Source organism: Leucoraja erinacea, chromosome 5 (assembly GCF_028641065.1).
Source record: "Leucoraja erinacea ecotype New England chromosome 5, Leri_hhj_1, whole genome shotgun sequence".
Taxonomy (NCBI): Eukaryota; Metazoa; Chordata; class Chondrichthyes; order Rajiformes; family Rajidae; genus Leucoraja; species Leucoraja erinaceus.
The window spans coordinates 74576920-74592367 of NC_073381.1; the positions used below are offsets into that span (position 1 = coordinate 74576920).

Sequence of the window (15448 nt, forward strand, 5' to 3'; positions counted from 1 at the left end):
AAAGACGGGTATAATTTCATTAATTTTCATGTCTGGCCCTTAAAAAAGAAAAACTCCAGCATGTTGTATCTCCTTTCAGCACAAGATCAAAGAGATGGCATGAAGTATATTAACTCGACTTCCATCTATGCAATCTGTCCCAATTGGATATTTCTCATTGTCTGAGAACAGCTGGATGTGATGATCTAGGATCTCGGGTCACTAGCATATGTACCGATAGGATCAGTATTCAGTACCTTGCATTCAGGCACTCGACAGGTGGGTGGTGGAAAGCAGAACTCTCACAATATTGAAAAGTCTTGTGGCTGTGACTGTGGATTGATGCCGACAGATGCAAAAGTTCTTTATTAGTTTCGTTTATTGGCATGTGTACCGAGGTACAATGGAATGCTTTTGCTGTGTGCTAACCAGTCAGCAGAAAGACAATACATGATTACAGCATATAATCCTCCAACAGGATCCCACTACTGGCCACATCTTCCCATCTCCAGCCCTTTCTGCTTTCCGCAGAGACCGTTCCCTCTGCAACTCCCTGGTCAACTCGTCCCTTCCTTCCCCAGGTACTTTCCCCTGTTACCGCAGGAGATGCAACACCTGCCCCTTTACCTCTCCCCTCAACTTCATCCAAGGACCCTGACAGTCTTTTCAGGTGAGGCAGAGGTTCACTTGCACCTCCTCCAACCTCATCTACTGTATCCGCTGTTCCAGGTGTCAACTTCTTTACATCGGCGAGACCAAGCGCAGGCTCGGCGATCGTTTAGTTGAACACCTTAACCTACCTGATCTCCCGGTTGCTCAGCACTTTAACCCCCCCCCCCCCCATTCCCAATCTGACCTTTCTGTCCTGGGGTCTCCTCCATTCGCAGAGTGAGCCCCAGCACAAATTGGAGGAACAGCTCCTCATATTTTGCATGGGTAGCTTACACCCCAGCAGTATGAACATTGATTCCTCCAACTTCAAATAGCCCTCGCTTTCCCTCTCTCTCCATCCCCCTCCCCTTCCCAGTTCTCCACCAGTGTTACTGTCTCCGACTACATTCTATCTCTGTCCCGCCCACTCCCCTGACAGGGTCTCGACCCGAAACATCACCCATTCCTCTCTCCTGAGATACAGCCTGTCCCGCTGAGTTATGCCAGCTTTTTGTGTCTACTTGATTGCAATTGATCCGTTCACAGTGTGCAGGTACATGATAAGGGAATAACATTGAGTGCAAGGTAAAGCCAGCAAACTCTGATCAAAGATAGTCCGAGGGTCACTAATGAGTTCGGTAGTTGAGGTAGATTTTTTCGACACAAACAGCTCTTCTGGTGAATCTATTTTTCTTTTTCCAATTTAACTTAACTCGTGTTTTATAGTTTTCAAAAAAGTCAACAATAAACGATTAACCACCATTCCAATAGCTATAATCACCTCTAGTTTCCCTCTCCCATGACTCAGTTTGAAGAAAGGTCTCGACCCGAGACGTCGCCTATTCTTTTTCTCGAGAGATTCTGCCTGACCCACTGAGTTACTCCAGCATTTTGTTTCGCTCTTCACCATAATTACCTAAGAGGAGTTAGGTAATTATGGCGAAGAATTATGGTGAATGTGGGCAGGTAACTTTGTAGATTTACACTCTTCTATTGGGATCACATCCCACTGACAGAACTCCTTTGAACATTCAAATGTTGGTGGTGGACACAAGAGACTGCAGATGCTGGAAACTGAAGTATTAAAAGCAATACGTCTGGAGGAACTCAACGGGTCAAGCAACATCTGCAAGAGGGGAAAGAGCAGTTGATATTTCAGGTTGAGACCTGACATCAGAACTGAGTGCACTTTCCATCTGGTTCCATCCATCCATCATCCTTAACCCCTCCTCAGTCGCATACTGGCAGTGAAATGTTGAAACGAGGAACTGCAGATGCATGTTTACAAAAGAAGACTTATAGTGCTGGAATAATTCAGCGGGTCAGGCAGCTTCTCTGAAGAACTTGGACTGGCGACGTTTTGTCGGCTTCTTCAGACTGATTGGAGGGGAGGGTAGAAGAAAGCTGGAAGAGAGGAAGGGCAGGGCAACACCTGGCAGGTAATAGGTTGATACAGGTGAGGGTTTTTTTAAAAATAGCAGACAAAGACAAGAGACGAAACGATAGAAGGTATGAGACAAAAGGATTGAAGAGTAGCTAGAAGAAGGGGATGGGGTGGAGAGAAAATGGTGCGAGTCCTCGTGGGGCACATGGGAGGAGGGGTGGATTTTGGAGGAAGAAGGGAGAGGGGGAGGATTTTGTAGTTACATAAAATTGTAGAATTCCCAGGTGGATTATGTTCCAAGTTCCTCCAGGTTGCATGTGGCCTCACCCTGGGTCTATCGGATCTCCCGGTTTCCAACCATTTTAACTCCTCTTCCCATTAGAAGCAAGACCAAGCTTAAACTTGGCGACCGTTTCGTCGAACACCTGCGCTCGGCCCTGCTTACACCAAGGCGTACGGGATCTCCTGGTTGCTAATCATTTTAACTCCTCTTCCATCCCCATGTAGGTCTTTCTGTCCTGAGCCTCCTCCATTACCAGTGCCTGATCTCATCATGAGAGGCTCAGTGAGGATGATTAACATGAACATTGATATTGCTGTTCACTGCATAGTTACATAGTACAGAATCATAATGTCCTCCCACATTCAATGACTGGTTTTGATGGCCTTAATGTATCAGTGGAAGTTACATTATGAACAGATTTGTTTTTATGACTGGTTCTCATTTTGAATTAACAAAATTTAATGTAATTAAGTAGCTCCGCATATTCCATAACTGCTCAAAGATGTCCCCAGCAAGAAATATCAAGATCAGTACTTGAATGACTAATGCGTAGAAAGTTAAGACCAAGTGCCAGTATCCTGTGCTGAATGAGTCTAAATTATATGTGTGAACTTTAAAAATGATGATCCTGGGGCAGATTTGTGAGGAGCCTCTATCTTCAGCACAAGTGCCTGACTTATGCAACATCCAAATGCACATGCCTAACAGGAATTTGAATTAAAAACTTGCTTAGCATTTAATTATCTCCAAATCAGGTTTGAAGTAACAGCAGATAAACACAAAATGCTGAAGTAACTCAGCGGGACTCGCACCATCTCTGGCGACAAGGAATGGGTGACATTTCGGGTTGAGAACCTTCTTCAGACAGTCTGAAGAAAGGTCTCGACCCGTCCCGAAATGTCACCCATTCCTTCTCTCCAGAGATGCTGCTTGTCGCACTGAGTTACTTCAGCATTTTGTGTCTATCTTCGGTTTAAACCAGCATCTGCAGTTCCTTCCTACACATGAAGTAACATCAGAATATGTTCCCAGACCTCCCGTTTTAAATGGTGAAAAATGTTGACTGGAAAAGTTGAGAAAGCTGATGACATGTCCATGGGACAGGCGCTGGGTGCCATGAGAGAATTCTTTGAGTAACAATAATAAATATTGATGTCGGGTGAGTTCCTACTTTGGATTTCTTTAGGAACTAATCTAGTGGTATTAATCGGAAATCCTTCACTGCCTCTAATATTGTGCAGTACTCTTTCATTAAATAATCTCAATAGAATGCAGCTCTAAAGTTGATTTGGGTTGCATTAACCTAGATTGGTTATGCTCCAAGTAATAAGAGCTGGTTCCTGCTGTTCAATCTCTTTGCTTGACATTGTCAGGTATATCCTACGATCGTTAGGATATAATATCCTATGTTAAATAGGTGTAATGTGAGGGGGGGGGGGAAATTTAATAGGAACATGCGGGGTAACTTTTCCACGCAAAGGGTGGTGGGTGTATGGAACGCGCTGCGAGAGGAGGTAGTTGAAGCTGGGACTATCGCAATGTTGAAGAAACATGTAGACAAGTACATCGATAGGACAGGTTTGGAGGGACGGACCAAATGCAGGCAGGTGGGACTAGAGTAGATCGGATGCTGTAAGACCCTATGACTCTATGCGTGCGATAGAACTTTTTAAAAAACTTGTTTGACTGTTGCCCCTGGTTACGCAATGTGGCCAAAAAATCTCACTTTATGTGTATCTAGTTGGAATATTTGCTTGCAGCACTCTTTAAAATTGCATCTGGGAATGATGGTGATTTTTATTGAATAATGATGAGAATGATGGGTCTTTAGCGCATTCGACCAAATAATCAAATCTCCAGTATTTGAAGCCCCGAATCTGCTCTGTGTTCTGTGCGATTGAGTATTTTCTTCCCCCATACATAACTACTTGTTCGATGCAGGCTGGTGAGAGCTCGTAACTGCCAAAGCTCCATTACATGCAGCTGTGCTGATTCATCTCTGAGTAGAATAAAAACAAGAATGTGTGAAATCAAAGCAATCTTTCATGCTAATACAGAAAGAGGCTCTCTCAGGCAACTGGATGGAAGAAAAATCAGAGCAAGATTAATTTTCTACTGTCTATGACGGTGACATTTAGAGCTCCCATTGTCTTCAAAATGCTTCCAGTGGCGCAGAATAAATTCTTCCCATGGGTTCTGAATGATCTATGCATATAGTAGAGCTGGAACTCTACCAAGGTTATGCATCTTTTCCTAGTCGGTGAATTAATTTTTAAACTGTAGTTAATCGGGACATTATTGAATTTGTCATTTGTTGCTTGCAGATATCGCAGTGGTGGAGATGAATGATGCTTTCCGTCAACCTTCCCTGTTTTACCATCTTGGAGTGAGGGAGAGTTTCAGCATGGCAAATAATATAATTTTATATCGTGATACAAATTCAGACACACTTCAGTCCCTGCAGGTAAAGCTACTTGGAACTCACTCATATCTTCCAGCGCATTTTGTTGTAGATAATAAAGTACAAAATTGGATTCTCTAGCATGCTTAATAAATATGTGTTAGGCTTTGTTTATATATTAAAATAGTGGCAACATTCAAATTGAGCTGAATGACTAGTTAAACATTCTAGTATTAACAAAAATAATGAGTTGGATTGCTTGGGTCACTATTATACCCTAAATAACATTTAATAGATCCTTATAAAACTGTTACCATTAGCAATGATACTATGATTTTTATCAATAAGGTGCCAAATTTACCTTGTGTAGAAAGGAACTGCAGATGCTGGTTTACACAGAAGATAGGCACGAAATGCTGGAATAACTCAGCGGGTCAGGCAGTATCTGGAGAAACGGAATAGGAGACGTTTTGTGTCGAAATCCTTCTTCAGATTGATTCACCTTGTTGTGTTGAATTAGTTAATCAGATACCATTGGACTCAGGGCCCTGTTGTAAAATGTAACTGCTTTTAGAAAATACCATTAAGGAGTTATAAGTGATTTTTACAATGCAGTCGCTGAACTTGTCTGTAAAGTCCTGCAAGTAGTATGAGAGGAATTTGGCAGTGCATCTGCTCGTTTTCAATAGGTAATTGTATTGAAAATAGCACTAACAGCCATGTAAACTAATAGTCTTGAGGCAAACATTTTTACGAAGCCAGAAAAGGTGAGGAAAAATATAAGGAAAATGTTTGAAAACCATACTTGGACAGTTGGTCAGAGGGGGAGTTAAAGTGTTTGGCAACTGGGAGATCACGTGGACAAAGGTGGACTGAGCGCAGTTGTTCAACGAAAGATCGTCCTAATTGCACTTGGTCTCGTTGAGATTTAGGAGTCCACACTGAGAACATGGAATACAGTAGATGAGGTTGGAGGAGGTGCAAGTGAACCTCTGTATCACCACCTATGTCTGCAGGAAGTGGGTCCAGCTGCAGTTCCTCTCAAACCAGCTGGATCAGTTGGAGCAGCAGTTGGACGCCCTGTGGAACACAGAGACAGAGAGGTTTCACAGAAGATAGACACAAAAAGGTGTAGTAATTCAGTGGGACAGGCAGACCCGTCTCGACCCGAAACGTCACCTATTCCTTCTTTCCAGAGATGCTGCCTGTCCTGCTGAGTTACTTCAGCTCTTTGTGTCGATCTTCAGTTTAAACTAACATCTGCAGTTCCTTCCTACACATAATTTCACAGAGATTAAGATTCAACCAGATCGATGCATGATTGCCAGGAGAGGCAGGTAGGTAGTGCTTGAGTCTCCTGTTACTTTTTGCCTCTCAAATAAGTATAATGTTTTGAATGTAATCATGAGGATGGTCCTTCAGGGGAAATTTAAAGCGACAATGGCAACAGATCCAGTTCTGTTTTAACAGCACAGTAGGGCTAGATCGGGTCAAACAATAGTGCTAGGGGACTCTATAGTCAGGGGGTATACGCCAGTATTTCTGTGGCTGCAAGTGAGGCACCAGAATAGTGTCATAGGGTAAAAAAAAAGGAACTGCAGATGCTGGTTTACAAAAATAGACACAAAGTGCAGGAGTAACTCCGCAGGTCAGGCAGTGTCTCTGGAGAAAATGGATAGTTGATGTTCCGGGTCGGGAACCTTGTTCAGACTGATTCAGATGAACTGGGTGTGGTGTACATAGGGTTGCCAACTGTCCCGTATTAGCTGGGACATCCCGTATATTGGGCTAAATTGGTTTGTCCCATATGGGACCGCCCTTGTCCCATATTTGACTGCTAGTACTCGGGTCGAGGGGGCTGTCGGGTCGCTGCGCCTCGCCCATGGCCCCGTCGGTCAGCAGCCCGGCCAGCTGTTCGACCTTTGGACCTTCGCTTACCGCCGACACCACCACCCCTCCTTCTCATGGCCGATCATCGGTTCATGAGTTGGATGGGGTGCGGGACGTTGCGTGCGATGTCGAGCGCAATGTCCGGCGCTCGGGACAAAACTCTGCGGCTGGCCCACCGGCTGGGCTCTGTCTGCAGTCCAGCACTCGGGGCCAACTCATCATTCACCCAGCCACGGCCGAATCGGTCAACGAATTGCCATCGGGAATTTGTCCCTATTTGACCATTTACTTATATGACCATTTGTCCCGCATTTGTTGATATTGGGTCTCGTAAAGAGCATTAAGCCAAATGTCTGCAAGGTGGGATGGAATCTATCACATGGTATTGAGAATGGCAAGAGGGGTAATAGTTTGGGCCTTGACAAATGTTTGCATCCTTTCTAACCATGAGCACCCAGCGCACTGTAAAGTTGCCAATGTTGTTCCTTTGATGGAGCTGCGGATGGTGAATTAGACTGTCAATGGATATAGCAGGATACAGATCAGTTACAGATAAGGGCAGGTAAATGGCAGATGGAGTTTAATCCAAGCAAGTCTGATGTGCTGTACTTTGGGAGGAAATTATAGAGTTAATGGAAGAAACCTGCACTGCACTGATGTACGAGGTAACCTGGATTTCGTCCAGTTTCCTGAAATTAGCAAAACAAATAGAGAGAGTAGTAAAAGAGCCAAATGTACGCATGCCTTCTTCGGCTGAATATTGAGTACGAGTCAGGAGGTCAAGTTGCATCTCTATAAAATTTTGCTTAAGGCACATTTAGAGTATTATGTGCAGTTCTGGATACCCGTTACAGAAAGGATTTAAGGAGCTTTGGAGAGTGTGCAGAAGAAGTTTACCAGGATGCTGCCTGGATTAGAGGGTATTAGCTGCAAGGAGAGGATGGATAATGTTGGATTGTTTTCTCCGGAGCGTCAGAAGCTGAGGAGAAACCTGATAGATGTGTATAAAATAATGAGAGATATAGATAGGGTAGACAGTCAGAATCTTTTTCCCAGGTTGGAAATGCCCACCAGCAGAGGGCATAGCTAAAAGATGAGAGGGGGAAAGTTTAATGAAGATGTGCGGCGCAATCTCTTTTTGCACAGAGAATGGCGAGGGCGTGGAACGCATTGCCGGTGGTGGTGGAGGCAGCAGATGTGATAGTGGCATTAAAGAGGCTTTTCAATAGGCACACGAACACACAACGAATGAAGGGATATGGATCACATACAGGCAAGAAGAGATTACTGTAGTTATATTTGGCATCATGTTCGGCACAGATGCTGAGACCCGGGTTCGATACTCACTACGGGTGCTGCCTGATTGGAGTTTGTACGTTCTCCCCATGACCTGCGTGGCTTTCTCCAGGACCTCCGGCTTCCTTCCACACACCAAAGATGTACAGGTTTGGAGGCTAATTGGCTTTGGTAAAAATTGTAAATTGTCACTGGTGTGCATAGGGTAATGTTAGTGTATGGGGTGATCGCTGGTCGGTGCGAACTCGGTGGGCCAAAGGTCCTGTTGCTGCATTGTATCTCTAAACTAAACTACACTAAACAGGCATTGTGGTCTGAAGGGCCTGTGGTCTGAAGGGCCTGGTCTTGTGCACTGTTCTATGAGAAAAAAACATTTTTATGCTGATGTGCTTGGAATCTGGAAGATGCAGTTTGCAGATTGAGGGAGGGTCTATTGTGTAGGTGGAAAATGCCATCTGTTTTTCCGTCACATTTAAAAGTTAATATTCTATGAAATGTTGCTCATATCACCTGGATACTTTCCAGCTACATTTCCAAAAAATAGATCTCACTTTTTTTGGCTGAATAGAAGCATGAAATCGAATTATCGATCGTTTGCTTGGAAGATTCAAAGTGCTAGAGATCCGGTTACTTATTTTCTGAAGAGTAATCTTGGTTGCCATTGCTGGAAAATGTAGACAAAATGCCTAAGACACCTTGAGCACTCCCACTCATTTTGTTAAACATCTGGAACAAGAACATGGAACCTCTGAAATATTTTTTATTTAAATATGGCCCCCACCCAGACATGGCTTAAGCCTTGGAATTGAGTTTGAAGTGGAAAGGTTTTAATTCAGAGGAGGTTATTAACAATTCGGGCAAAATTATAATACCTCTTGTTCATAGGAAACAAGATATTTGATATTTGAAACAAGATATCAGACAATAATCCTGTGTTTTAGCAATGCAACAAAGGGAGAACAATAGCCTTTGGACTCTCGGAAGTCTTCAACATATCAAGATCCACTTTCAAAGGACGGGATTAATCACATTACAGTAAACACCTCGTACAGTCCTCTTCATAACTGATTTTGGTTATAGTTAACTGTCTCTTTAAGAATACAGGCTGCTAGTTACACTGTGGAGGCTGTTGAAATTGAGAAGACATTAACAAGGCATTGACATTATCAAGGCATAGAAATTGACAAGGCATTGAAATTGACAAGCAATCGTTCCGATCCACACTTAACTCTATTAAATAATGTACCAAACGCAAACGGCCATTAGAACAAAAATACATTTTTGGTTGTTAAAAATAATTTTATATTTAAAAACAATTTGTTGTTTCACAAAATGACCGCTAGCAGTTTGGAGTGAATCCCAACCATAAAAAATGTTTTATGCTAATATTAGCTGATTTGTTTTTTTTACAGGAGATCATATGTCAAAAGAAAAACGTAAGTGCAAATTTGGCATGACTTATTTAAATAGTTGCTTGATGGTGCACCCTTTAACTCTGATATTTCAGTGCTATTTTCAAGTACTGGTTGTAGTGAAATTAATGACATGCTGGGCTTAATTTGCAATAAGAATCATTATATTATGATATCAAAACATTATTACAGAACTATTCAAAAATAACGCTTAGGAACGGGAAGTAAAATTACCCAAGGTTTATAATATAGCTGTAATAATATATAATATAATACAGTCTTTACAGCATTGCAAAGGTTTAAGTTACTGCAGAAATTGAGTAAGAATCTAGCTGAAAATGTGTGTCTTTTAGATACTATTAAATTCAAAATTAAAGGTTAATATGCTGGAGTTTAGTCTTTGCTGTTCTGGTGTTGAGCATCACCTTGGCTGCATGTAGGAACACAGATATGTTGAGGACTACACATTGATATGAGATTGTGACTGATTTTCTAAGACTAAAATACAGCAGGTGAGACAACAGCTGTCGCACCCGGGCCTCTCCCTCTTCTCCCCTCTCTCATCAGGCAAAAGGTATAGAAAAGGTATAGAAGTGTGAAAATGCACACCTTCAAATTCAGGGACAGTTTCTTCCTAGTTGTTATTAGGCAATTGAACCATCATCCAAATTCAGTACCACATTCCTGCATTCTCCCCATATCCCTTGATTCCACTAGCCCTAAGAATTATATCTAACTCTTGAAAATATCCAGTGAATTGGCCTCCACTGCATTCTGTGGCAAAGAATTCCACAGATTCACAACTCTCTGGGTGAAAAAGTTTTTCCTTATCTCAGTCCTAAATTACCTATCCCGTATTCTTAATCTGTGACCCCTGGCTCTGGACTCCCCCAACACCAGGAATATTTTTCCTGCATCTAGCCTGTTCAATCCCTTAAGAAATTTATGTTTCTATAAGATCCATCTCTGGGTAGAAGGAATGGGTGACGTTTCGAGGATGAGGCCCTTCATCAGACTTCACCCATTCCTTCTATCCAGAGATGCTGCCTGTCCCATTTTAGGGGAACAGTCGTGTTTCAGATTAATATAGGAACAAAAAAACAATGTATAAATCTGCCCCAGTGATGAATTTATCTCCAAATTGGTTTGCTCTTTCTGAAATGAAAATAAGCAATTAAAAGAGCATTTCAAATTTAGCAAAATTAACTCCTATTATTGGTGAACCAAAAGTTATTTTCTGTTGAAAGCTTGGAGACTTGAAACATTAACTCTCCACGGAAGCTTAATGGCCAGCTGTGAACATTTCCAGAATTTCCTGTTTCAGTTTTAAAATGTGGTTTAATTTTCAAAAATAGCTTCTGACACTCAGTTATTTTTAGACCAGGGTATGAAACAAATGTTTTAAAAATTCACCAACTACTCTTCAATTTCAAAGAATGACTGCATTTAAACTGAAGACAAAATGAATTCATGACATTTGTGAATAGTTTTTAAATCCAATTCACATACTTAATACACTCAAAGACAAAAACAAGTCAAAATGTACATCTCTTTGGCCACTCTGGCTTTATCATCAGTATTTGCAAGATTTAATGCTCCTGCTTTTCTAGGAGAATTTTATACAAAGTATTATCAATAAGTATAACACCCACTTTTCAAGAAATTGATTATGAAGCACTTAGGGGGTTGGCCTGAGGTCATGAAAGTTACTATATAAAGTAGAGTCATTTATTTTCCTTTTCTTTCTGATCCTTAAAGCTAATTGTATAGGCTATCTGTCTATCCTTGTGCCTGGTTCGACTGCTCAGTTGGGCAAAGATAATTTAATCGAGGGAAGTTTGAGGTGGTATCTTTGGGAAGTTGCAACAAGGCTCAGTAAATGAGGTTACAAACAATTCATTTGAGTAGCATTATTGTAACATGGCATGCCAGGTTTATAAGAGCATGCCAAGTGCTGCATCAGAGACTAACTTCCTGTTTATTTGACATGCCTGATCAGATTAGAATAGATGTCTGCTTCAAGGTCATATTCTGAATGAAGAAAAAGTAAGATGGCATCCTGATCTTTGATAGTTGACCTTCCTATGTTCAATTAAATTAGATTTTACAAAATGGAAAAATGTGAGATATTGTTGCTTTACATTAACTGACATTCTTATAGTAATGTTTTTAATAAAACTAATTTTTGGAATTGTTCTGCTGAATCACATATGTTTTGAATCCAGTTGATAAATAACATGGTTGTCATAGTATTCATTAATATCTTGTTTTATTTTTAACAGGGCATTATATAAAGTTATTCATGTTTAATACTGTTGTTGTGCTTCCCAGAAATATTGTCAATATCTGGCTCCTTTAATATTATTTCATGAGATAAATGATTACAAACCCTCTTATAATCCATAATTAAGGCTATTGGCCTCACAATATTCACCTGTGCTTTCAGATAGTTTGGAAACAGTCTAGTCTATATGTTGAAAAAAACTCTTTTGTAAGTAAGGCTAATTGCATTGCTTACAAATACATATTTTTAAAGACCTCAAATGTTCCATACTGAATCCAGAGTTTGCATTTAATATGAGGCAGACATAAGAAGACATTTTGCTGATTTTTTTAAAATTTTATTCATTACTACAAACTAATTCTGACAATTGTAATTGTCTTCGCTGCTTGATGCTTGCATACATTGTGCAAAAGCATCTAACCAGGCAGGCTGAGATCTTCTTCAGTGATCCTGTTAAACACTGCAGTGGATTGCTAATTTGTGAGGCAGGCTTGGCAGTAATTTGCTCAACCTTTGTCATATCTCCATTGCCCACCTCAGAGGAAGACAGATGCAGTGATGCATTTCCCTGATAGTATTTCAGCAGCCTCTTCATGAAAGCCCACATTGCACTTTCAATAGAGATTTTTTTTTGCATCTAGAATGTTAATATATGGTTATGTGGAAATAACTTTGTCAGCGGCAAACCGTGGCGGCACTTGTGTACTGTCTAGGTGAGGTCTGCTCTCTGATTCTATCGGGTTATATGGAAAACAAAACATTTCACTGCACCTAGGTACATGTGACAATAAAGTATCACTGAATTGAAATGAGAGGGAATTTGGAAAAAGTAGTCATGCTAGTAAAACACAGCAAAATAATTGAGAATATGTTGGTGACAATGGTGTAACTATGCCTTTTGTTACAGACATCGTGTGGAAACTACAGCTTTATACCATACATGGTGACTCCACACAACAAGGTATACTGTTGTGAGAGCAGCTACATGAAGGGCTTGAGTGAGCTAATGCAGCCCAACTTTGAGTTATTGCTTGGCCCTATCTGCATGCCACTGGTGGATCGTTTTGTTCAGTTGCTGAAAGCTGCACACAACAGCTGCTGGTAGGTGTTTCTTTACATATACATCATGTTTCTGCACCTTAAAAAAAAAAAGTGTCATCAAGCAGGCCTCTGTTTTTGCTGCGTTGGTTTTCACATGTTCCCATGATCGGCTATCTGGAATGAATGTGCTTATCTGTGGAATGATTCTCCTCAATGTACCAACGTGATCATCCGGTGCCATTATATTCTACATTTGTTCTAAAGCTCTGAATACTGAGCTCTGAGGTGGAGGAAAGGGCACTGAGATGAGAAATATAATAGAGTTGTTGATGGTTTTGATACTGATTTGGGTTTCCCTTCATTGGTGTTTGATTGTTGTAATCTAAAGGTGTAAAGAGGAGAGCTGTATGCAAGTTTTATTTTAACCCTCCACTCCTCCCCCCGCCCACCTCATCTTCTGGGTCGCTTAGCTGCCCGCACAAAGATGGCAAATAACATTTATATTTTCCAAGAAGATGGATTGTGATGAAGGTGCGTGAGGATTGCTGGAAGAGTAGGAGCTCTTTTGCATTTGAAATCACTTCTCAGAAAAAAAAAACATTATTAATTCCTCTACCCTTTCAATCTCCTTCTCCGCCTAGTTTTCCATTACCATCCATTATCCTGGAGTGTACTGAGCACAGTTGAACCCATCTTTTCACATCTAGCAATAGAATCAGTTCATTTTAATTTCTACCATTGCAAAGACACAAACCATATTTCTTATGTTAGACACAAAATGCTGAAGGAACTCAGCGGATCAGGAAGCTTATCTGGAGAAAGGAAATCAGTGACGTTTTGGTTCGGAGCCCTTCATATTTCACAGTCTGAAGAAGGGTTTCGACCTGAAAAGTTACCCTTTCCTTTTGTCCAGAGATGCTGCCAGCATTTTGTGTTTATCTTCAGTATAAACCAGCATCTGCAGTTTCTTCCTACTCACAATATTCCTTCTGTGGTAAACTATCCCTCGAGGCCTTTCTCAACCTTAGCACGCCCTTTGACACACTTGATCAATCCATCCACTTGCTTTTTTGTCCAGCTGGGTGGAGTTGGTCCTGTTTAGTTTCATTCCTATTCATCAATTTGTGGCAATGACATTTCCTCTCCCATGTCATCACTCCCAAGGATTTATATTTAACCTATTCTTATTTCTAACCAAGCACTACTGTACATGAAATAATTTAAGGAAACAACGTCATATTCCACCTGTCATATGTCTTGGACTTGGCTCGGTCGCCCTGTTTACTTGATGAACAATACCGAGCAAGAACAAGTTCGCTAAGCTGAATAGTCAGAGTATTCCGGGCATCTGTCGAAATATTCAATTGAGATACATTCTTTTTCATTTTGTGTTATGTTCTGCTTTCTGTTTTCCAAAGAGAAATGCAATAGCTTCCATTTCTAGGTAAATGTCATTTTACTCCAGATATTTGGCAGGAAATTTACTCCAGAAATTTAGCAAGTTGTTGGTACCCTGTTGTGGCATCAATCTAGTGTATCCAGAATTTCAGCACATCTCTCTCAACCCCCTTTGGAAACCTGGCTCCTTGTTCACTGCTATCATCTGAGAAAACTATCTGAAGCTGTGCCAGAGGTGAGAATGGAACTGAACTTCGATACACATGTTATCTACTGCGATGCCTATTTGAATACTGGAACTTATTATTTGAAAGTTGATCAGGATAAGAGCTGCATTTCATCAGACATCAAGTCTAATTTCAGTCCTGCTGATCTTCCTGTTTGGGTTTCCCCCTCAACAACTCAATGCCTGTCACGGCACCCCTGAACAGAAGCATATTGTGATGCTTATCCCAGGGAAGAAAATCCCACCTAAACTTCTTTTTGTTTAGTTAACTGCTTCCCTTCCCTCTGGCCCAGCTCCAGATAGATCCCTCAGATGATAGTAGTGAACAAGGAGCCAAGTTTATGAAGGGGGATGAAAGAGGTGTGCTGACATTTTGGGTGAACTAGATTGCTGCCAGAGTGCACTGCAGGTGAACCTGCCTGTTTAATCTTGGTATAATTGTTTATGACGTTTTCTTAATTTCAGAACACAGTCAGGGTAGTGTTGACCAACTATAAATATTGCTTCTACATTTCCTTCATCTACGCTAATGCACCAACTATTTAAAATGTCAGATTGTCACTAGGCTGCGTTGGCTGTTTTCTTCCAAGTCCATTGTTTGAAAATCCCTTTTCATTTGAATTCATAATTGCGAGCATGTGGGAGGATAAAGTTTCAGCCAGGCCACATTCATATCAAAAACAACTCAAAGGTCTTTACACAGTTTTTAAAAACTTTTAAAACATGGTGGGGGAGTCAAAAGCTTAGTTTAGGCATACAGAGTGAAAACAGGCCCTTCAACCCACCGAGTCTGGGCAGACCAGCGATTCCTGCACATTAATGCCCCTGTCTCACTTAAGAAACTGAACAGAAACCTCTGGAGACTTTGCACCCTACCCAAGGTTTCTGTGCAGTTCCCGGAGGTTTCAGGTGGTTGCCGGAGGATGCAGGTAGTGGAAGCAGGTAGGGAGACTGACAAAAACCTCAGGGAACCTCCGGGAACCTTGGGTGGGACGCAAAGTCTCCAGAGGTTTCCGTTCAGGTTTCCTAAGTGGGATGGGCATAACACTATCCAACACACACGAGGGACAATTTACAATTTTTACCAAGCCAATTAACCTACAAACCTGTACATCTTTGGAGTGTGGAAGGATACTGGAGCACCCGGGAAAAATCCACGCAGGTCATGGAGAGAACGTACAAACTCCGTACAGACAAGCACCA

General features: G+C 41.4%; 1 protein-coding gene across 1 annotated transcript in view; it reads left to right on the forward strand.

Annotated features, from left to right (window-relative positions):
- LOC129697414 (mitogen-activated protein kinase kinase kinase 5-like) overlaps positions 1 to 15448 on the forward strand; it is a 160371-nt gene that overhangs the window by 22274 nt on the left and 122649 nt on the right. Inside the window, 3 exon segments of the mRNA XM_055635926.1 lie at positions 4622 to 4761; positions 9297 to 9320; positions 12488 to 12681. Of these exon segments, the coding sequence (XP_055491901.1) occupies positions 4622 to 4761; positions 9297 to 9320; positions 12488 to 12681 (358 nt within the window).